General features: G+C 29.2%; 6 protein-coding genes across 13 annotated transcripts; 4 read left to right on the top strand and 2 right to left on the bottom strand.

Moving 5' to 3' along the window:
* The first annotated feature begins 481 nt into the window (after nucleotides 1–481).
* LOC126924750 (THO complex subunit 7 homolog) lies at nucleotides 482–1,542 on the top strand. Its single transcript, XM_050739564.1, has 3 exons — nucleotides 482–672; nucleotides 805–1,229; nucleotides 1,310–1,542. Exons 1-3 carry the CDS (start codon nucleotides 663–665, stop codon nucleotides 1,490–1,492), a joined length of 618 nt encoding a protein of 205 aa, XP_050595521.1. The 5' UTR covers nucleotides 482–662; the 3' UTR covers nucleotides 1,493–1,542.
* On the bottom strand, nucleotides 1,514–3,164 carry LOC126924749 (alpha-ketoglutarate-dependent dioxygenase alkB homolog 6). Of its 2 annotated transcripts, XM_050739562.1 has the most exons (6): nucleotides 3,024–3,164; nucleotides 2,668–2,840; nucleotides 2,409–2,585; nucleotides 2,181–2,288; nucleotides 2,006–2,104; nucleotides 1,514–1,938 (listed from the first exon to the last, which is right to left on the bottom strand). In XM_050739562.1, the coding sequence occupies exons 2-6, from the start codon at nucleotides 2,710–2,712 to the stop codon at nucleotides 1,681–1,683; spliced, it is 687 nt and encodes a 228-aa protein (XP_050595519.1). In that variant the 5' UTR covers nucleotides 2,713–2,840; nucleotides 3,024–3,164; the 3' UTR covers nucleotides 1,514–1,680. The 2 variants fall into 2 exon arrangements, with proteins under 2 accessions (XP_050595519.1, XP_050595520.1); XM_050739563.1 differs by lacking the exon at nucleotides 2,181–2,288.
* A 108-nt stretch (nucleotides 3,165–3,272) lies between these two features.
* Nucleotides 3,273–8,157, top strand: LOC126924734 (lisH domain-containing protein ARMC9-like). Of its 5 annotated transcripts, XM_050739533.1 has the most exons (18): nucleotides 3,273–3,413; nucleotides 3,519–3,692; nucleotides 3,777–3,906; nucleotides 3,996–4,063; nucleotides 4,301–4,534; nucleotides 4,608–4,834; nucleotides 4,912–5,242; nucleotides 5,313–5,486; nucleotides 5,540–5,788; nucleotides 5,865–6,176; nucleotides 6,274–6,401; nucleotides 6,474–6,558; nucleotides 6,616–6,875; nucleotides 7,010–7,142; nucleotides 7,206–7,327; nucleotides 7,393–7,460; nucleotides 7,787–7,817; nucleotides 8,018–8,157. In XM_050739533.1, exons 1-18 carry the CDS (start codon nucleotides 3,354–3,356, stop codon nucleotides 8,133–8,135), a joined length of 2,904 nt encoding a protein of 967 aa, XP_050595490.1. In that variant the 5' UTR covers nucleotides 3,273–3,353; the 3' UTR covers nucleotides 8,136–8,157. The 5 variants fall into 5 exon arrangements, with proteins under 5 accessions (XP_050595490.1, XP_050595489.1, XP_050595492.1 ...); XM_050739532.1 differs by having other exon boundaries at nucleotides 7,010–7,327; XM_050739534.1 differs by having other exon boundaries at nucleotides 3,274–3,413; nucleotides 3,529–3,692; nucleotides 7,010–7,327.
* Nucleotides 8,158–8,187: 30 nt separating this feature from the next.
* Nucleotides 8,188–11,693, bottom strand: LOC126924741 (putative uncharacterized protein DDB_G0282133). Of its 2 annotated transcripts, XM_050739549.1 has the most exons (4): nucleotides 11,581–11,693; nucleotides 10,302–10,510; nucleotides 9,817–9,877; nucleotides 8,188–9,542 (listed from the first exon to the last, which is right to left on the bottom strand). In XM_050739549.1, exon 4 carries the CDS (start codon nucleotides 9,445–9,447, stop codon nucleotides 8,314–8,316), a length of 1,134 nt encoding a protein of 377 aa, XP_050595506.1. In that variant the 5' UTR covers nucleotides 9,448–9,542; nucleotides 9,817–9,877; nucleotides 10,302–10,510; nucleotides 11,581–11,693; the 3' UTR covers nucleotides 8,188–8,313. The 2 variants fall into 2 exon arrangements, with proteins under 2 accessions (XP_050595506.1, XP_050595505.1); XM_050739548.1 differs by lacking the exons at nucleotides 10,302–10,510; nucleotides 11,581–11,693 and adding an exon at nucleotides 10,170–10,299.
* Nucleotides 11,694–14,773: 3,080 nt separating this feature from the next.
* Nucleotides 14,774–17,615, top strand: LOC126924748 (uncharacterized). Of its 2 annotated transcripts, none has more exons than XM_050739560.1 (5): nucleotides 14,774–15,196; nucleotides 15,831–15,970; nucleotides 16,057–16,181; nucleotides 16,259–16,398; nucleotides 16,502–17,615. In XM_050739560.1, exons 1-5 carry the CDS (start codon nucleotides 15,178–15,180, stop codon nucleotides 16,990–16,992), a joined length of 915 nt encoding a protein of 304 aa, XP_050595517.1. In that variant the 5' UTR covers nucleotides 14,774–15,177; the 3' UTR covers nucleotides 16,993–17,615. The 2 variants fall into 2 exon arrangements, with proteins under 2 accessions (XP_050595517.1, XP_050595518.1); XM_050739561.1 differs by having other exon boundaries at nucleotides 14,780–15,149.
* A 1,181-nt stretch (nucleotides 17,616–18,796) lies between these two features.
* On the top strand, nucleotides 18,797–22,410 carry LOC126924743 (protein Rae1). The gene is made up of 7 exons (XM_050739552.1): nucleotides 18,797–18,909; nucleotides 19,002–19,283; nucleotides 19,397–19,570; nucleotides 19,649–19,720; nucleotides 19,806–20,087; nucleotides 20,169–20,363; nucleotides 20,459–22,410. The coding sequence occupies exons 2-7, from the start codon at nucleotides 19,026–19,028 to the stop codon at nucleotides 20,543–20,545; spliced, it is 1,068 nt and encodes a 355-aa protein (XP_050595509.1). The 5' UTR covers nucleotides 18,797–18,909; nucleotides 19,002–19,025; the 3' UTR covers nucleotides 20,546–22,410.
* Nucleotides 22,411–22,552: the final 142 nt, after the last annotated feature.

The raw sequence follows: 22,552 nt of genomic DNA, 5'->3' as shown, positions 1-22,552 counted from the left end.
TTTATTAAACTAATGGCGGATCATTTTAATATTCCAATGGGAGCACGTTGCATTCGCTGACTCGTTGAACTTAATAACTTCTTTCCCGACGATATTATTATCTCTTTTTCTAATCATCATTAAAGTTGATAATTTTTTGCAATTAAGAAAGATCGTCAAACCAGAATACTTAAAAAATTAAAAAATTGTACATATTTCTTTTTTATAAATGTAGTTACAAATTAATTAATGTTTTTAATTTTTGGGGCATAAAATACAATTATAATAATAATACTGATTTTAAGGAAATTTTAACAGTATGTGAAGTAGAATTTTTTTATTTTGCAAAACGTATAATATTAAAAAAGTACTTCCTGCTATTTCTTCTAATTAAATGCTTCGATATTTTAATATATGCTTAAAACATTTTTTAACTAATTTTTGAAGCAACATACTTCTTTATGAGCTTTTTACTTATTTAACTTTTATCCATGGTAATTTTTAATTTAAAAATAATAGACTTCGCAGGTGGCGCTCGTTAGTTGCATCAAATATACACAATGTACGGAACTTTCATCGGCTAATAATTTATTATTATATATATTAGTGAAACAAATATATTGATTATATAATAAAAAATAATACATTCTTTATTGTACCGGGATTTTTCTTTTACGGAAAGAATGGGTGACGGTAAGTCGATTATGGTACTACTACATAGACATAACCTCTTAATCAATTAAATGAATTAAAATCACAATTTTTGTAACGTTTTATCAAAACTTTTAATTTCAATTTTCTAGTGTCAATTTATTTATCTTACAGAAGAAGTAATACGCCGGAGATTACTGATAGATGGAGATGGAATTGGAGATGATCGTCGAATAAATATGCTTCTAAAATCATTTATAAAATGGGCAAATAGTCCAGAAATAGATAATACTTTACATGAAAGAATGTTATCCCAGCTAGCTCAATGTGAATTTGCACAACGAAAATCCAGACTAGTCTCAAATATGAGTCAGGAAGAATTAAAAAGCTATGAAAAGTTATCAAAAGAAATTGAAATACAAATAGAGGAGGCTAAGAGAGACATAGAAAAAACAAAAGCGGAATTACAAGATGCAAAACGTGTTAGGAAAAACAGAATAGAATATGATGTACTAGCAAAAGTTATAAATGAGCAACCAGATAGAGTAGAAACCAATTTAAAACTTGCTACATTATGTGAAGAATTGAGCAAGTTGAAGGTAAAAACCATTGCACCATAATAATTAAGAAAGGGTTTATTTTATTACTATAAACTTAAAATGATTTTCCTGATGTTTAGGAAAAGTCTAAACAATTAGAACACAAATTGGAAATGAGACGTAAACAATTTCATGTCCTAATATCTTCCATACATTCTTTACAAGGAATGTTAGATGAATGTGATGAGGAAATAATGGATGTAAGTTTAGAAAATTATGAAGATACAGATACTTCTACAGCTATAAAGACTGAAACATCTTGAAATGAAATTATTTTGTAAATATTTATAATTTTATAAATGCTTTAATATAATATCTTTGTATCTTATATAAAAATTCTCCTTTTCTTTCCATATATATTGTATAGGTTTGCAAACATAAAGCAATAAAAACACATTTGATGTTCTCAAACTTTACAAAGTGAAATAACATGTATGTACATAAAGATATATTATCCAATTCTTAGTTTTAACTTGCTAGTTTTTGGAACATGTCTAATAGTTAAAGACAACCTAGTTCCCCGTTTTAATATTTCTGCTTCCGAAAATTTGTCTCCACATATACTCAAGTTTTTTATCACAGACTTTGAAACAACATCTGTATCTCTTTCTGCAATTGAGTGCAAGTAATTGTGATATAAGTCTCCTTGGAGAATAAATAGACTCCTACGTTCTAACAGAAAACTAAACTCTAAATTAGGTTGATGTTGCTGAAACAAAATTTTGCATGTAATTTATACACATACATACAACTATTTTTATAATTATCATCACAACCTTTGTAATGTCAAGCCTTTTATAGAAATCTAGAAGTGTATGAGAGCCACAACTTATGGTTGTTACAATAGGATGAAAGAGTGGACCATCTGAATGTGCCTAATAAATACAAATTATAATATGCTTTATATCTCGTTATGTATGGATATATATCTTGTTTAATTTGTAACTATACCATTATTCCTTGACCAGATAGATATTCATTAATTAAAACATGATTAGGTGGTTTATTTTTATCAAATATATCACATGATGATACTTTATTAACGTATTTTTGGAGCCACTGAAAACTCATTGTTAATATAATAAAATATATGTGTATCAGTTTATTTTAATATTATATAATAAATTCTTTCTATCGTGAGGACATTAGTTATTACAACAAATTATTATAAATACTTACACTTGGTATTTCTTCAACTATCATGCCTCTTGGATGAGGAGTACCACCCCAATTTTGTAATCTACGATGAGTTAATTGTGTCCACTTTGGTAATGGAGCATTATTCACATATTTTGTTATTTCATCTTCTTCCTCTTGTGTAATAAAATTTGGAATATAAATAGCTAAGTCTGGTACCTATAAAAATGTCAGAAGACAAGATTATTTCAAGTAAAATAAAACATAACCTTTAGTAAATAAACTTCATATTAAAACAAACCTCTGGAATCACATTTTCACGAAAGATATGTTTGTGTTTTTCCATTTTTTGATGATTGAAGTAAGGTACTTAAAAAAATGTTCGGAAAATATTTAGATATTGACTTATTATTTATAAAAAGGCAAATATTTTTGAACGCCAGTTTTGAACATGTTCAAACGCAATGTATACATCTGTAAATAAAGTCATATATAGATTTATTAAAAAAATTAAATTTCTCTTTTATAATTAAATTCATATATTTTTTAAATTTCTTTTAATTTATAACTTTTTATGAATTATCGATATTATACATCATTAATCGAAAAGCTTTTGTTCTTAAATTTTTAAAACTTCATACATATGAAAGAACCAACCCTTTTTCTTATGAATCCATAAGCGTTTAATAATTAAGTTGTTTTCTAATCAATATTATATTCAATTTCATAATAAATTAAGAGTTAATTATTTTTCCTTCATAGAAATATAATATTTCGTGATATTAAAAAATATTATCTTACTTAACATGTAGATGCAAACGCTAGAAATTGCTTAGAAATGCATTTGCGTAAAATCAATCTTATGGAAGGGAATATCCTTCACACAACTGTATGTAAAACACAACTCCTTAAATATATAGCGACGTAAAACGATCTCTCCACCCCCATTATGTTAAAGTTGTCGATTTAAATAAATAAAGAAGAAAGATGGATAAGAATCGGGCAATAAATAAAATGGATAACAAGGAATTAAAACTTGTTCATCAGGTATATATATCCTTCAAATTCTACTGCGTCTTCAAAATTGTATCAACTATTATTAATATTAATAAAATATTTATTATTTAATGAATATAAACACAAATTTTATAGTTCCTTATAGACCATGATTTTGAAAATACTGCCGATGCATTGATGGTAGAAGCAACAATAAAAGGTTTTAAACATCTTAAGAATGATTTGCAGACCGAAGGCGATATGTACGAAAATTGTTACGAACAATTAATGTTCAGCTATAAAACAGGAGATTGGAAAACGTTTTTCAACGTATAATAAAAGATATTGATCAAATATATTATATTATATTACATGTAATAAGAAATATAATTTGTTGAAACTTTTTATTTCTAGTTATGGAATTTGATAGTACCTGAAGATGCTAAACAGACAAAAGCTTGTAAAATTTTAATGTTACATATATATGTGTATTTTGCCATGTTACCTAAACACATGTTAATGTTACATTGGTATAAAAAAAAAGGTATTTATAACATTCAATATATGTAAAGAGTAAATATATATATTTTATATTCTTAAAAAATTAAAAATCTTATTTTTTAAATCATTCAGATAAAATACAAGCAGCTGTAAGTGATCTTGTGACATCATCTAATCAACAAGATTCTGAATGTGAAGAAGTAATTTTAATCTGTTTTAACCCTCTAATTTTTGTTTGTAAATTCATGTCATATTTATTCTGCTCTCATTTACTACATTTATCTTTTTGTAAGAACATCAAATATGAGGTTGTTTTTTTTTTTGTTTTAATTGCAATATAAATTTTGCACAAAATTTTTAAATGAATAACATAGATAGCTGTACACACAAAGATTCAGCGTGTTTATAGCGACTGATTTAACATTAATAATACACAGAATTTTATGACTGAAATAGAGAAGAACATGAATGATAGTATGGAACGGTTACGTACATTTCTAAATACAACAGGTAAAGAATTAGAAAATGATGCAGAATTAAGACCTTATTTTGCGTTTCCTTTTATGGAAGATCCATATACAGAACCATTTCTTTCTAACATATTTGAAAAAAGTTGGACAGATAAACTGACAAACCACTTACAGCTCTTTCTAAAAAATTACAAACAACAAGTAAGTAAGGTACAAGTTGCTATAAAGATATAATATAAATAAAATATGTTATGAAAATATATGCAATTTTAAGAGTTTTAGCAATACAAAATATAATGATGAAAATTCAGACAAATTTTCTTCAAGCTATACATCCTTATCAGAAGACTCCAAAAAAGATGTGATTGCAAAGAAGGCAATTAAAAACAATAATATACCAATCATACCAAATGATAGAAACATTCCAATGTTTTTGGAAGATGATGAATCTGAAGATCAACCTATTTTTTATGATAGTATAAAGTATAGTCAAAAATCAAAGTGAGAAATGTTTAATGTTCTTCTGATATAATGACAATCTAAAAATCATCTTCTTTTATCATTTTTTCTTTTTGTAGAAGTATACAGACTGTATCAATGAATTCTTCAGAAGAAGAGATATATTCATCACACTTTACTAAAAGGAATAAAAAATTGATGCAGTGCACTCAAGAGTTAGCAGTAGCAAAATCTCATTTATGCAGTGTTCATTCCAATTATGAAAAGCTAAAAATCAGATTTCATAAACTGCATGCTGATTATCATAAACTGATGAGCATTGCAAGAGTATTAACAAGTGCCTTAGAGGATTCTGTAAAAGGACAAGTAATTGATTTCCAGGCTATGTTAGAGACTTGTATAAGAATCTTTCCAGATTTGTTTAATCAAAATATAAAAGATAGTACACATGTAAGCACTGAGAATTTGATGTATATATTAACTTTTGTATATTATTATATTATATTTTATTTGTTTATAGTGTTCATCAGAATTGTTATTAGCAAAATCTCGTTCTGATATGAAAACCATTGAGTATTCAAACTCAAACAATATATTTATTCCTCCAAAACTATTGAATTTCAAAAAAATCAAATTACATTTAATTAATGGAAGCATTAAAACAAAACTATTTCTTTTGCAAGCATTGCGAAGGGTAAGACAAATTTTAATATCTATTTAACATAAATAAATAAACATTTTTTTCAGAAAATAACATTTAGTCAACCTGGAGAAAGAGATGAGACGGTGCATGAATATATAAGTAAAGACTTGTTAGGACTGCACAGTCAAATTGCTAGTTATAGAGGCAAATCTATCTTGCCATATCTATTAACTCCACAAAACATTATCATACCACATCCTTTACAACAATCAGTCACGAGATTATTGAATGCGTTGGCATCATTTAGATGTGGAAGAGACTATTTATCATTTGATTCTACTGTTGTTGATACGGTATTGTGACACTAACAAAACTGTAAATATCAAAGATTTAGAAAAGATTATAGAATTAATAAGATAAGCATTTTAGGTATTCAAGTGCATGAATAGTATTTCTGATAATAATATAGATACATTGACTTGCAATATGATGATTGCAATGTTACAAAAATTATCTTTACGTAAACAACAAAGGATTTATATGATAGAAAATGGATTAATGGAATGGTTGATCCATCATCTACATGATCAATATCGTGTTATGGATTCTTATCGATTGGAATATGCTACGGCTCTTTTAATGAATTTATCGTTGCATCAAACAGCTCAAAGAAGGGTGTCAACAATGGCGCCTTTACTTATGTCAACATTAATTGATTTACTCTTAATGGATCATGAATCGGTATAATATATGTGTCGTGTTTCTAAAATTACGAATTATGATACACATTATGTATATACATATATACATATGTATTTATGATGTATATTTAAACCAGGCATTACCATATATTAATGGAGCCTTAAATAATTTCTTGACGAATCACGTATTCAACGAGGAAGCAAAACGAATTAAATTCTCTTCTATAATAGAACAATACAGTAAATATAAAACTGGCGAGATAAGGTAACATATTTTTTTATGAGTTATAAGTTAGATTATATGAAATAAAATATTTAAATAAGATGGGAAAAACAGGAAGCACTTGGATCATATTCTAAAGATACATAGAGGTGAAATTACTATTAAAACGGAAGACGAGGAAATGGCAGATAATGATAATGTGGGTAATGATTTATAAAACGTCTTATACTTTGCTGAAAAAAAGAAAAATTTTCAGGAGGAATTTGATGTATTGGAAAGTCAATTGGACGAAAATGATCCGGTAAAGAACAATTACGGAGAATTGTGTGGAGAATCATTATTAGAGTCATGTTATACAATTTTACCAAAGGCAATTCAAGAAAAGGAAACAATATCCGACGAATTATCATTTCCGCAATTTAAAACAGAAGCAATAGATTCTGCTATGCAGAATAATCAAATTAAAAATTTATCTTCTGAACACGAATCAATACAACATGAAGAAATTTTACCAAGGTATTGTTATAGCATGTCGACCTTAATTTCGTTAATATGCAAAACTAATAAAATTAAATAAAAAGATAATTTTACTGATAAAGTAAAAATATATACTTCTATGAAAATTATAAACTTCTTTTATACATTTCAAGAAAATTGGTAAATAGCAAGCCTAACGTGAAAACTAAAACTAATATTGTAATACTACAAAATTCTATTAAAAAGACAATCTCGTATCCAAAACCACAGCCACGTGTAGTCGAATTAAAATCTTCTTCGACAAAGGTATTTAACGAGAAATTAACTATCAAATTAAAATTTAAAATTTATATTTATAACGTTTTTAAGGATCGGCAAATTTTTAAAGTGCAAGTGGCGAACGAAAGATGGAACTCGAAGAATGATAAGACTTCCGTAAAAGAAATTCATAATGAAAGTGCTATGTATCTTTATGAAAATCATACTTCGAAGTTTGTTATATTTTTTTAGGATAAAGATATAATATAAGGAGATGTTTAATTGAACTTTTTTACAGGGAAAGCAGCAAAACGACACTAGCATCCTCGATGCTCCTAGGGCTTGGAAGTGAAGTTGAATCAACAGGTAAGAATTTTATTTAAAATAATCTTTCGATCGATTTCACTTTATTGAAAAAAATTAGGAAAAGAATATTTAATGCGTAAAAACCATTTATAAATTTCTAAACGTCCACTGATTTTACCATGTTTGACAAGGTTTACTGTAAGCACTATCTAGTGAAAGCTTTATAACTTTCTCTTAAACATGTGTACTTGATCATGATTTCGAAAAAATTGGAGCGACCATATGAAAGGAATAAAATCTAAGATGAATCATATCATCGAACGTATTCTATAAAATAATGTAAAAATAAAACTTATAATTTTATTATCGCTTTTATATTTTTTCAGTAATGGAGAAACTCAGCAGCATAGCGTCATTGTGAGTCGAAATTCTAATGTGATACAAACGCACTGTATGATTTTAAACTTAATTATGCACCATTGTAAATTTTTATATTAAAATTTTAACTTTTTTATACGCCACAAATTATTGAATAAATTTCATATTTAATTTACTGTTATCAAGCTTTTTCTTTAGAAAATATCGATTATCATACGAAATTGAAACTTTCTTTATAGGAATACCGAAGATAGCAATAGGATTGCCAACGATAAGGTTTCATGGACGCAAGAGACAAAATCCGATACAGAGGAAGCATTTTTAGCTAAGCCAAAGCTTCCACGAACTCCGCCGTAATTAAAACCAGATCTCAAGAATATAATAAAAAGGGATGAATATTATACTCCCATCATTTATACAATAATTTTATTTTAAACAACAAACATAAACAGTATTTAATTAAAATTAAATATTTCATATAATAAATATGTACAAAACATAACATAACATACTTCCCTCACGCTTGTCTAACGTATCAATAATAACCGGGATATGGACTAACATGTCCTGGTATATAGCTGTTGCTCCGATATCTTCTCAGTGGTGGACTATCTGCATAACTGTTACCACTAGAACTACTATGTAAGCCAGACATCGATGAATAACCAATCGGTGAACTGCTATGATATGAATTCATGAAGCTGGGTTTACTCTTATAACTTCCAATAATCTTATTAAGGTACGAAGGTCCGCCGAGATAAGATTGGCTAACATAACTGCTCGGTCTACCTTCTTTAATCGCGGTCAGTTTTCCATTGCCTTTACCATAACTACTGAGCAAGTAATCAACGTCTTGCTCCTTCGAAAGGTAATTCAAACCTGCACTGGAGGTATAATCACCCAAGTGCTTATTATACTTGCCGAATTTTCCTGATCCATAAGCACCAGCGCTTCCTCGAACGTTGCCGAAAGGACTGCTTTGGCCAGAGTTGGCCAAAAACATAGAAGAAGCATAATCACGACCCACATTCCCGTGATTTCCTCGCACGTAGCGAGTATCAGGATTCATGGAGTAGATGTCGGTCATGAACTTGTTACTTCCTCCAAAAGTATTTTCTTTATGCTTTCCGTACGAATAATCGGTACTAGGGCTGTTGAAGAGATTAGAAACTTCTCTGTTGAAAGCTGGGTCAGCACTGTCTATGAATCCTGTATTTTGAGATGTGTGACTCCTAAAAGAATCTCCAGAATAATCTCCTCTGAAAGAAGAAGCTTCTGAAGTCTCTGGATAGCTTCCTGTGCTAGTAGCACCGGATATATTATCGGAAAATCTCATATAAGAAGGATTCTTGTGCTTGTTAGCGGAGAATTGATTGAAATCCGATCCAGCTTGATCGCTGCCTTGCGTGTAAGCCTCGAAAGTCGAATCAGCATTGTTGTTATTATTATAACTATCAAAACTGGATTGTGCAGCGTTGTTAGGGAAATAAGAGCTGGACGCAAGATTATCGTGAGTGGCAGCAGTAGTATAAGTAGTAGAGAAACCAGTATTATGGGAACTGGGTGAAAATCCGTTGTAAGAGCTGCTCCTTAAACTTTCATCGAGGTTTCCTTGGCTCCTGCTGTTGGTCAACGAGTGTCCAGTATTTCCTCCACCGTAAAAGTCCATGTTTTCTCTATGACCTTCTTTCCCAGGTATGTAGGCACCGTTGATAATATTGCTGTTATACTCGAATCCATTGTTCTCCCCGTTGATAGAATAGCCTGTGACAAATTTGTGAAATAAAATGAAAAAATTACTTAACAAATTTTATATTAAAAAGAATTTTAGCAAAATTGTAATAACAGTTAAAAAAGAAGAACAATATTACTTCGGATATTTTAATTGCCATATTTAAAATATTAACATTTAAATAATTCAAATATAATTGGAATATTATTTGTTACTAATAGTCTGCTAATATAAAAAATGTATTACAGTCACATGAAAATTTATTCGAAAGAACGTCGTATTTTAAAAGGCATAAGAAATACGTACTGTTAACCGATGCCGGTGGTTCCGCGTGGGTCAGCAGGATGCAACCGAGGACTACTGCACTCTAAAAGTGGAACAATTTCACCATAAATGAATACTCATCCTCCAACAATCTTCTATTTAAAGTATAAACACTAACAAACATCTCTACCAATAAATAGTTATATATACAATTACAAAGTTAATCCAAAAAGTTAATCAACCATTTCACCTGTTATAGAAATTTAAATTTTGAACAGGACTCAGAGGAGTAATATTACGATTTCGATTATGACATTAAAAATTTTATTGAATTACATTCAAAATGAAATTTCACGATTTCACAGATATTGTTTTACAACTTATTCAGTACTCACGAGCGAAATGAAATTCGCCATGACAAAAGAAGAGAAGAAGTCCAAAAAGGTTTCAACTACGTTAACTGGCGACTGAATCTCTTAGGACAAATTGAAACTACACACATACTGACACGCGAATCGATTCCTTACCGTTTTATACTCCTAGGAATCCCTCCTCGTTCACAAAAAGGTAAAAGCGATCTTGATGTGCACATACTGATAGGACATTGGTTGGTATCCGACCATACAGAGCAGGGAGAAAGAGTCAACCTGATTTAACTCTTCACTTTTACGGGGAAAGCAATGGGTCAGCCCGCGCGCAACTAACTATTCAGTGAACTATGAGGAGCATGACCTACCTAACGTAATTAGACTTTTTAATACATATAGAAAAGTCTCCTTTTCCCCAAACATCAGCTTGGTTACTCAAAATATAGTAATGGCTCTGACTCTTTTTACAAGGTATATCATTGGGATGGGTCTTAGTAATTATAGATTATATGTGAATGTATGCAGAAAGAGAGAGATACAGTAAGTTAAAAAAGATTAGTTTTAGATTTGCTGTATGTATCTATCTTTTTACTTCTCGCTCTTAAATATTTATGTTTTTAAGCATTCTTCTGAACGAATTCGTTTTTAAGAGTGAATTTTATTATAATTATTGATATTAATCATCTTCAAAATACAGTAAGATAGAATAACTTTATATTTCATATCTGCTTTTAATTAAGTTTTTGCTTTCAAGTATTTCTTTAAACCAAAGTTCTTTCAGAAGTGAATTTTATTACAATTATTGATATTAATCATTTTTAATGTGTTATAATAATATGTAATTTTCCTAGAAATGAAAAAACAAGATCTTCATCTTAATATCTCTTCCATAGACTGCAAAAAGGTAAAAATTTACTAAAAAACCTTCTCTATGTATAAGTGATCACATAAAGAGCAGAATTTAATCAGATATACTATTAATAGATTGTTTAGTTTGAATGTAACTATAGTTTTCGTGTCTTCTCAACAATCAGCTTAATCGACAGGCTTCGACGCAGCCAGTGTATTGCGAGCTTTCGTAAAAATGTAGCCCCGATTTCTATGCATTATCATTGCCAAGGTTAACAGATATTTGTTACGGTAGATGGATAACTTTCTTACAGTGAGAAACGAAACCGCGTTACGTCTTCTTTTGAATTACAAATACCATAATTTCCACTACAATGTTACTCATTACAGGTCCAATTACCACGTAAAATGTGTACTATTTATCCTGTAACTGTTTTTTCGGAATTTTGAATTCGGCGCTCTCATATTAATTATTCAATATTGTCCTATTATTAATTATGATTTAATTAAATTTGCATATTTGAATTAATATTTAGTTATGGATTATAATCTAAATATAATATTATAATTATTCTTTTCGTAAACATACCGAGATATAAATAAGATAGTGCTTAGTAAATAGATTGCGGATATTTATTTTATAAATATCCAAAGTATAATAATTTCTATAACATTTGTTAAATGAAACAATTTTCTACCGAAGCTTTAATATTGCAATTATATTCTCAAATTAATGAATTTGTATAAAATCCATAGTCTATTAATAAATAACAATATGATTTCGGCGCTGTTCGCGGCTAGGGGGTTAACGAACATAGATCAAGTTGAATAACGATTACATAGAGTTATTGGTAAGTAGTCGAGTTGTTCACACGCAATGTTTATGGGAGCAAGATGGAAGAGGATTTACTGAAAAACGGACGTGCCTGTATTTCAAAACATAGTCATAGGTAATGATGCTCAGGAATACCTATCTTTCTCCAGGCATCAAATTCGTAAACATCAGAAAGAACGCTTTGCTCGGTTTACATCCGCATAAAACGCACGAGTATCTTGAATACCAATCGCCTTTCGTACGAAAGAAAGTTTCATGAAGTTCCCTTCAAAGATCATAGTAAGTCCAACTCGATAATATCAATCTGTGATCGTATTTTATTTAAACAACATTATTATAATACAACAGTTAACCTCAATATTGATATTTGATCACAAAAAGTGCGTAAATTAATATTTAGATGCCTTAAGGAAAAAATTAATATAATTGTACGATTTTCTTAATCAAGTGTATGCAAGTAAAATGGTTCAGGTGTTAAAATTGCAGATAAATAGAAAACAAGTCACGTTAAGGAAAGGAAGCGGCATAGATCATTTAGATCCCACTCTAATAGGCAATAGGAGATTGATCCTCTCACTACATCTATTATTATGCAAACATGCTTCGACAGACGCACTTTCTACCATGCGTGAATAATTTACATCAATTAGCAAACATTATACAGTAGCAGTTGATAGTAAAATGTTGAAAACAATTGGAAACGATAAAAGCTACATTTAATTCCGTTACGCCTTTCCAATTTTCATGGTCCAACTTCACTCCTATTTCGATGAACAAAAAGATTTTTAATACTTTTAAGGAAAACTTCTGCATAAAATTGAACTCTTGCATAATTTCCTTAATCTTCAATCTGAAAAGTTTATTAATGGGGCTCCATGATATACATAAAAATAAGACTGGACTTTGAAATATAATTTTTTAATTTAAATTTCCCGCGGGCTAAGCAGGAAATTGTTTAGCAGTAGCAAAACATAGCCGAGTCAAAAATAATCCAAAGTATCTAGCAGAATTCAAATTGATAAAATAAAAAAAGGATACATTTCGATTTTTGTATTTTGTTATGTAATTTGATATGTGCGATCTTTTTGTAGACCTTGCGTGCAATATCTGTTTCCGGATGCTTTAGAAATGTATTCCAACGTTTCACCAATATTTATAACTGCGTTCATTAAGATCTGATGACGCACTAACATAATATAAAGAGAAATGTGTTTTTTTAATAAACTATACATCGCAGTATAGTATTTAATCATCTAAGTAAGAACCTTCTTTGAGATTAAAATAGCTATTCCTTTTTAAGGTAAGAAATTCAAAGTACTTTTCTTATTAATATTTCATCGCACATCATTAAAATCTTTTATTCTATCGTTTCAGAGTTGTTTTAATACCGAATGTCAAAAAAGGAAAATTTCTGATAAAAATTGAAGATCGTGACACAAAGTTATGAGACAGCATATGTAGATCGCAATGGGACGATCGCATGCTGCGTTCTGACATGAAAACCGGAATGACACTGCTACATCCTTGTCATTATCTTTTGCAATGCTTTCTACTTTCTGCACACGCGTTTACAAGTGTATTCATTTGAAACGTACATTGACCATGTGCGTCGGTCAGCTGAATTCCAACATATTAACGACAATGACCTAGGATACTTTATCCCTGTTCATAAATCACAAATAATCAAACACGTTGATCCAGTCGCCACAAATAATTACAGTTGATATATTTATTTCATTTCTTCACTTTTTTTTGCATAGGAAATCTATATTTAAAATGACAGAAATAGATTTCAAAAACGATATTCTTTGATGCAATAGCATCCTCTGTTTTAGTAAATGACTTTTCTTTATTGAAATTAAATTGTAATTGTAACACGTAAGCGGCCTGTTGACACAGTTTTCTATTCGCCGCGAAAAAGGCATCTCCAGATCAGAGTATAAATTGTCCATTTCTAAGAGGCCATCAAATGACCGTGAAACGGTAAAAGTCGTACACGCGTAACAACGCGAGACATTAGTACAATACGAAGAAAGTAAAATGAAAATGGAAAGTGGACGGTAAACTAATTCCAAGCGGACGCTTCTTTGATGTCGTTGCATATATGTAGAACATTCTGCCTTTTATAAGCCGCACGAAACACATGTGTGTCGTATTGCATATTTATTATACGTATATTCCCGAGCAGTAAATCTGAACTAAACATCGAGCAAAATCGAACCATCTTCGTAGAAAACACAAATTTTATCTTTTTATCGAAAAACGTTTCATGAATTTAAAATGCAAGAAATAGAAAATTTTATAATTTACATCATCATATTTTTAGTTATATTTAGTAATAAAAATAAATCAAATTTCATAAATAATTTAGTTATGTAATATTTTTCTTCAATTAGAAAATAGGAAGATTTTCTCGTTAATTGTGAAGATAAGATTAAAGTAGAAAGAATATAAATAAGTTATGATAAGGTATGAACATGTGCGCTACACTTTCGAACTCAGAAATATTTGTGGTGCGAAAGTTGCAAAGATATGTAGTAATACCGGTTGCGACTCAGCTTCACGCATCTTCGCATGCTTGGCATATTCTGAATATGATGACAAGATTCTGTGCAAGGACCTATTCTAGTTACTTTATCATAGTATTATAACCCTACACTTTGTTGTTAGAAAATTATTCATTTTATAAGTCACAAATCATAATATGAATTTAACATAGAGAAGTAAATTAAAAACTGCGCGAGATAATATTCGTAATTTCAAAATTTAATGAGAAAATTATTACCTCGTAATATTCATAATATTCGTAATATTACGAGGTAATAATTTATTAAATTTTGTTAATTTTTCCAATTGAAAAATATATTATTATATCGAATACAATATAATCAATAAGAGTAAATAAATTGTTGTAATGAACTACTAAATGAAATACTAAAGTAATACTAAACTAATCATGATGAAAATTTCGTTCTCTCTTTTTCCCGCTATCAAAATTGAATCTATGCCAATAAAAATTGTTCTATATGCCGCGCATGCGCTCAGTATCCTGGGAAAATGCCAATTAAAGAGAAGTTCGATCCTATGCAACGCATCTATACATAGTATCTTACTTATGTAGATAACTTTGATTGCAATGTGACAAATTGCAATCTTTGCGATGAGATTATACAGAAAACATAACCATCACCATCAATTGGGAGAATCCAAATTCGACCGTATATTTCTACCTTGCTATCGTTAACTGTAATTGTTTTGTCAATTGCGTTATCAGCCGATAATAAAAAGTTGTTTTAAAGTCGAACCAACAACCATGACTTTTAGTGAGTACACGTATTAGCAAGATCAGAAATGTCAGCACGTAAATTTGGTATAACATACTTTTTTATTACAAAATATTTAAGCACAATAGATTAAATAGTAGATATAATAATTTTTATTAATATTGAAACATCACAATTTTTTGGGGAAATTATTGCTTTATATATTCGTTTACAGTAGTTATAGAACTATTTGCTTTTTTGTATACTATAACATTTATTTTATAAACTGATAAATTAAATAATATAAAATCGCACAAATAATTGAACAATGTGTAAGTTACATCAACTTTATGTGAAATATATACACATCTACAATATATGTATAAATATATAAATTTTATTTAACGTACTATTATCCGAAATTTTTACAATTCTAAATTTTATCATTAATTATTTTATTGTCTACTATGTGAAAAACTATGCATTAAATAAACCAATTTTATATTTCTACTAACTGGAATATAAATGTTTTAGTATACAAAAAACAATCGGTTTACAATCATTTACTATCATAAATAAATACATAGAGCAACAATTCCTCAAACATTGTTATATCTACATATTAATATGAGTCATTGTATAAATTGCATAAAAAAAATTGTGCTTTTGTTACTACAAAATGATGTAATAATATTTTAAACAATATGGTCCAAATATATTAAAAAATTAATATTTTTCCAGTTAGGATTATTACACCTGATAGCATAGAATATCGTTATTTTCCCATCACAAAATCTCGCCTCAGGCTGAGTATGCAAGCTGCTCACGATGCAAGAATTTCCTTACGTACACATTTGGGTGGAGACTCAAATGTGTATGAGGTATGTCTATATCTTGCTAAAAATAAATATTATATTTACCAAACACTTGCACATAACATAAATATAAATATATTCTATATTGATAGATTATTATTGGAGGATGGAGAAACACAATGTCAGCCATAAAAAGGAATAACCAAGAACAAGATGTGGCAGAAGCAGAAACAAGAAACATATTAAATGCTCAGTATATGTTCAATATTTGGATTCAGTAAGAAACTAAAACTACTCTTATATAAAAATATCACTTTAATCAAACCCGAAAGGAAACAACAATTTAATTCTTAGATGGTGTTGTGATGGAACTTTAAAGATTGGTCGTCAAAATGGTGATGTTTTTCTAGCATACAAAGACAGAAATCCGTTTGTTATAAATTATATAGGGGTTAGCACAGCGTGGGGTGCAACTGGTGAATTTTTGATAGAAGGTATCTCTTACAAATTAATCAAATAACATTTCAAATTAATAAATATGTTATTAAACATTACTATTATTAAACATTATTAGACAATTCTATATATCTATTTTAGAATCACCGTGTACATCTCTAGTTGTTAGGCAACAATTGGTAGACACTTGCTACTGTTGGATAGATTATAACGAGTCAGATGGTCTTCCACAAAACGCTGTAATAGCCTCAGAAGATGGTTTGTATATAGGCCGCGTTCATCACAGAGATTCGATCACACCTGGTGGTATCAGAAATAATGTATGTACAATACCATGGGGTGGAGCCTCTCACGATAAAAAAGATTTTCAAATATTATGCGGCAAAGATGTGAATTGGGTAAAATCATGGGAAGGAAGTGTTCCTTTGTACGCTCTTCCTGCCGGTGAAACCGAAGACGGCCACGCTCTTTTTATAGGCAGAGTGTTACACGAAGGTGTATATCACATAGGAAAAATACAGCCGAATCATCAAATATGTTATATAGGCGTACACGGCCATGAAGAACGTTACATAGATTATGAAACTTTAGTCGTTTGTGATTATTATGCTGTGGAATATGTTGGTAGATAAAATTCTTCTTGTGGAAAATATTTATTTTTCATACGAGATACAAATTATTTTTTTATGTCATAAATATTTATACGGTTGTAACTCTAATTTAATAGAGATAATATATAAATTTAAATGAGAATTATAAATAGTATTATGATGGTATTAGAGAATGATGAAACATTTACTCAGAAATCTAATGGAATATAGTTTCATATTCATTAATTTATTGTAAGCTTTCATTGAATGATTCCATTAAAATTTTATAAGCAATATAACATTGAAAGGAAACAAGAGATAAATTTATTTAATATGTGTACTTTTAACTCCCACACTTTAGTGGTTGAGTCATCTTAAACCCAGATACTTTTCAAATAATGGAGAAGCAAATTAATTGATCTTCATAATTTTGAAAATTATAGATCAATTTTTCATGAGCATATACTAAATGCCATAAGGAGGACTGGGAAAGAAATTACAAAAATAGTGTAACAAAATTAGAAAAAAGATCCCAAAAGCGTTCTATATGTATATATATTGAAGATGATAATAAATATTATCATAATTGAAATAAGTGTAAATACTATATAGTAGATGTGCTGACACAAATACACAATAAACATTACTTATTTATAATTCTGAAATTTATTCCATTTTTTATTATTGAGAACCAAAAATTAGATAAATTTGGGTCCATTGGTATGATTAATACTATTATCTTATCAACTGAATAAGTATGTAATATATTATTGTAATAAACAAAAAATAATGTTTAGAATCATCATCATCACCATTTATTTATTCTTTTTTTATTTATGATTATAATTTATTATTATTAAAAAATTAATATATAATTGTAACATCATGAAGATAATTATTGTTTCTTGAGCTCATAAATGTATTGTATGGAATCCATACAATCTTCCTTCTTAAGTGTTTGATTGCTCTTCATTCGTCAAGCTTTGCTGCTCTCTGAATTTTGCATCATTAATACCATTATGATGCATGTATATATTTATATTAACAATAACGTTAATTGGAAATAAAGTAGTATTTTGGATTATTCTTAAAGTATTCATAAAAGGACTTTCTCCATAGAATAATACATTTCTTAAACCTCGGATACTGTATGAATGAGTGATAGCACAAGCATTTTTTGAAATACGTGCAACACTTTGCAACATTTTTGTACCATATTGAACACAGTTGTCAGTGTTTCTTGCAATAGTTCCAATAGCACCAGTAAAGTTGATGGATCTCAAGAAAGCGGATCCATTTTTCAAATAAGAGTTACGTAGACTGTCAGACATATTGATCTGGTTTTCTTTATTTTTTACTTGGAGATATTATACAGAACTACTGCTTAATCGAGTGACACATAGCATGATAACTGTCAGAATTATGATAAGAAACTCGATATCCCCGGGAATTACCGGATTTAAATTACAGTATGTGCAAATTTCTAGATATATTTCTATATATTGAAATTTTTATGAAATTTATTATTTTTATGCACAATATAGTATATATAGTATAGAAAATTTGAAAATAGAAAAATGCAGGGAATATACAAAAATATATGAAATACTCAAAGTACAGTATTCTTTATAATATTAGTGAATAAAACAAATTTTTGTCTAGGTCTTATTTCTTTAATTATGTTTGTAAAAATATAGATTTGTGTAAATATTCGCAATCTAATAATTGTTATTTACATTTCATGTTCATAAGAAGATTTATGAATTCGAATATTCCAATACTTTCGTGAACCATCATAATTGGGAACATTTTTTTTGCTACCGCCCTGTATAATTCACTTCGCCATCTATTCTTATATTTCTAATTCTTTGGTCTCAAAATTTACGTCGAGTATTCGTTCTATGTATTCTTTAAATCATAGCATTGTTTTTTGTATTGCTTATCGGATAAATAACATACGTGAGAGTACTTTTCTGTTTATTGTCTATAATTTGTTATATAATATATTATTATAATTAACATATGATATATTACTCTGCGGTAAATAACAGTTGGCAGTGTAAAGTAGATTAAAGATGTTTAATCAAAGCGGGGGACTACAAACTGGCACGTCGACTACTTCTAACCCAATGCAGGATTATGAGGTTGTCTCCCCACCTGATGATTCTGTCTCCAGTCTCGCATTTAGTCCTGCTTGTATTCCACAAAATTTCCTCGTTGCTGGCTCTTGGGATTACAACGTTCGCTGTTGGGAAGTCGAGCAATCTGGTAAAACTGTTCCTAAATCAATGCAATCTATGGCTGCTCCAGTTCTTGATGTTTGTTGGAGTGATGTAAGTTTATTAAATTTTTTATATTAAATTTAACTTTTTTAAGATCATGATATCTTTAAAGATTAATGTTTTCTTTGGGTTATTCAATTCAAAGTTCATTCCCTTTGAAACAGGATGGAACGAAAGTATTCATGGCAGGTTGCGACAAAACAGCAAAATGTTGGGATTTAGCTTCCAATCAGAGTATTCAAGTAGCACAACACGATGCACCTATTAAAACTTGTCATTGGATTAAAGCAACCACATATTCATGTCTTATGACTGGTTCTTGGGATAAAACCTTAAGAGTATGTTTATATTTTTGTTATTAAGAATTTATTATTATATATAGTCTATATATATATTGATAATGGAATACTTTACAGTTTTGGGATCTGCGAAGTCCTAAGCCAGCAATGACTATAAATTTAATTGAAAGATGTTACTGTGCTGATGTTGTAAATATATTCAATATTTATTCTTTATTATATTTGCAATGATTATTCTTTGGAAATTACAGCTAATATTTAATAATTGTTAAAGGATTATCCAATGGCAGCAGTAGGAACTGCTGGACGTGGATTGATAGTTTATCAATTGGAAGGCAGTCCTCGAGAGTATAAGACGGTAGAACTAAACTTAAAATATCAGTATCGATGTATCGCGATTTTTAGAGATAAAAAGAAAGTTCCAACTGGTTTTGCAATTGGCAGTACAGAGGGTCGTGTAGCCATACACCATCTGAATCTAGGTTCAAAAGAAAACTTCACTTTCAAATGTCATAGAACAAATGGAACCCCTAATGGATACCAAGATATTTATGCAGTCAGTATAAATTTGGTCGATCTATTTCTTGAATTTTTTAATATTCATTTTAATAACAAATATGAATTTTTGAACGTTTAGGTAAATGATATCGCATTTCATCCGGTTCATGGTACTATTGCAACCGTCGGAGGTGACGGTACGTTTGGATTTTGGGACAAAGATGCTAGAACTAAACTGAAGTCTTCAGAACCTATGGAGCAACCAATTACTCGATGTTGTTTCAATCACAATGGACAAATATTTGCATATGCGGTGTCATACGATTGGTCAAAAGTAATTATTAATCTTTCTATACAATTAAACTTTACATAATCAAATGAATATCTTCTTATTTTATACTTAAAATGGAATTACATATTCTATTTCAGGGTCATGAATACTATAATCCAGCAAAGAAGAACTCTATATTCCTTAGACCCTGCTTTGAAGAACTAAAACCTAAAGCGTCGCCATAAGAGGAACACTATACAATCAGGCTAAAAGGTTTCTGAATTCTGTGATGTTTTAAGATAATAGATTTTATAATTACAGAATATACTGTTTACATTAATAAATTATAGCTTTCCTATCTTCTTTTTAGTTATACAAGTTTTTCAATGATATTTCATTATAATACATTGTAAATAGTTTCGATATACAATACAATTGTAGTTTACATTTTTCATCATATATATATTTGACTATTTTTCACACAAGCTCATTGTACAAAGATGTATATACATACGAGAAGAGTCTTGTTCTTTTTTCACGAGTATAGAAATGTAAAAAAATAATTCCGATAAAAACTCTTACAATATCTTGAAACTGACACGAAAAATTAAGCTATTCTTTTTTGTTTAGTTAGTGTTTCTTGAAATAAAAATGATCAATGCATTTTAATCCTTTAAATGAATTAGCATTATCAATTTTAAAAACATTTGTTGAAATTAAAAATTGGACAAAAAGATTGTTGACTTTTAAATATGTTTTTTTCTATTGAATTGCTGACACATGTTAATAGCAAAAAGTAAATTTATACTTCTATTGTTTGTATATCATTTTCTACTTTAAAAAGGAAAAAAGGTGATTGAATAAGAAATATCTTAAAAGAGAAAACATCTCACTCATATGGATTTCCCATATTTTATCTTCGATCAACGTGACTCTTATGGTAACCTTTATACTTTATATATGTATAATTACGTGATTTAACGTTTATTAAAATGCTATGCTATCAAAGGTGTCTTCTTATGTAATTAAAAAAAAAAAAAAGACACAATCGTTTTTATAAGAAATACAACATTTAGTTTATTTTGCGAATTCCTAAGCAATAACTCCCTAACAATATCGCGAAAAAGAGTCCGATGGATCTATGTATTTCTTCAACGTATATTGTCCTATTCGATGTGTTTACAAAAATTAACATCTGCTCGATTGCGAGAGTCCCGTTACACGTTTCCCCAGAGAAGAAACGTTTGGAAATTGAAACTAATTAAAGGAAGTTTAAGGATATTAAAAGTTTGGAGAGTTGGGCGAATTGGACGTGATTTTGCGCTATATATCCAGAGGAAAAAGTAAAGAAAAAGGAAAAGAACGTTACATGACTTCCTTTTTAACATCACATTTCTCAAATGATTAATATTAAAACGATATTAATTAATGATTATTACTATCGATTAAGAATTAGATAATATAATTATTAATACTAATAGTGTACAACCATACGTTTTTTTTCCTGCGGGCGTTAAGGATATAACATCGTGAAATATTCTTCTTTTCCTCATATTTAGGCTCGTGTCTAATTGGTTTTTTGAATATTACTCTCTGTTTCGCATTCGTTCATTTTACATACACACCCACTCACACTGTTACATACAATACGTTTCTTTTTCTTTCTTTTTGTTTTTTTTCTTGTCTCACGTACAGATTCTAGGTTTCTGGCAGCTTTTTCTTACGCATAATATGAAATAAACACGTACTCGAAATACAGGCACACTTCTCCATCACTTTTTCATTTGCCTTTCTTCGTCATGGCAACAAATCGTTTTTGCCTTTTTTTTCTTCTCTACCCATATGTTTGAATTCTGCTTTAAGAGTAGAGCCGCTCTGAGTCGCAATTATATTACATATTTATTCCATCCCGCTGCATCCTCTTTTTTCATTTTTTCTCTAACGACGAATTACATTGAATTCTTATTCGTTATCTCTTAACTGTTAAGATCCTTAATTAAAGTGTCCGATTTTTTAAGTCTTCCTTTCCATCAGGAATTATCATTAAGCTCTGCATCTCCCTCGTTTTTTTTTTTTTTTTTTTTTTTTAAAGATCATTCAACAAAATAAACTCTAGCGACGAATCATCAGTAATTACATCGTTAATTTTACGTATATACATACGCCTTCAGTTTTAATATGTATATAGCGGAGTAAAAATTTATATACTAAATCTTGAGCGAAGATCAATCGATACTTTTACAATTGTTTTA

The sequence above is a fragment of the Bombus affinis genome, chromosome 15 (genome assembly GCF_024516045.1).
Source record: "Bombus affinis isolate iyBomAffi1 chromosome 15, iyBomAffi1.2, whole genome shotgun sequence".
Lineage (NCBI taxonomy): Eukaryota > Metazoa > Arthropoda > Insecta > Hymenoptera > Apidae > Bombus > Bombus affinis.
Note: the sequence above shows the minus strand (reverse complement) of the source record. Positions and strands in the feature narration are given on the sequence as shown.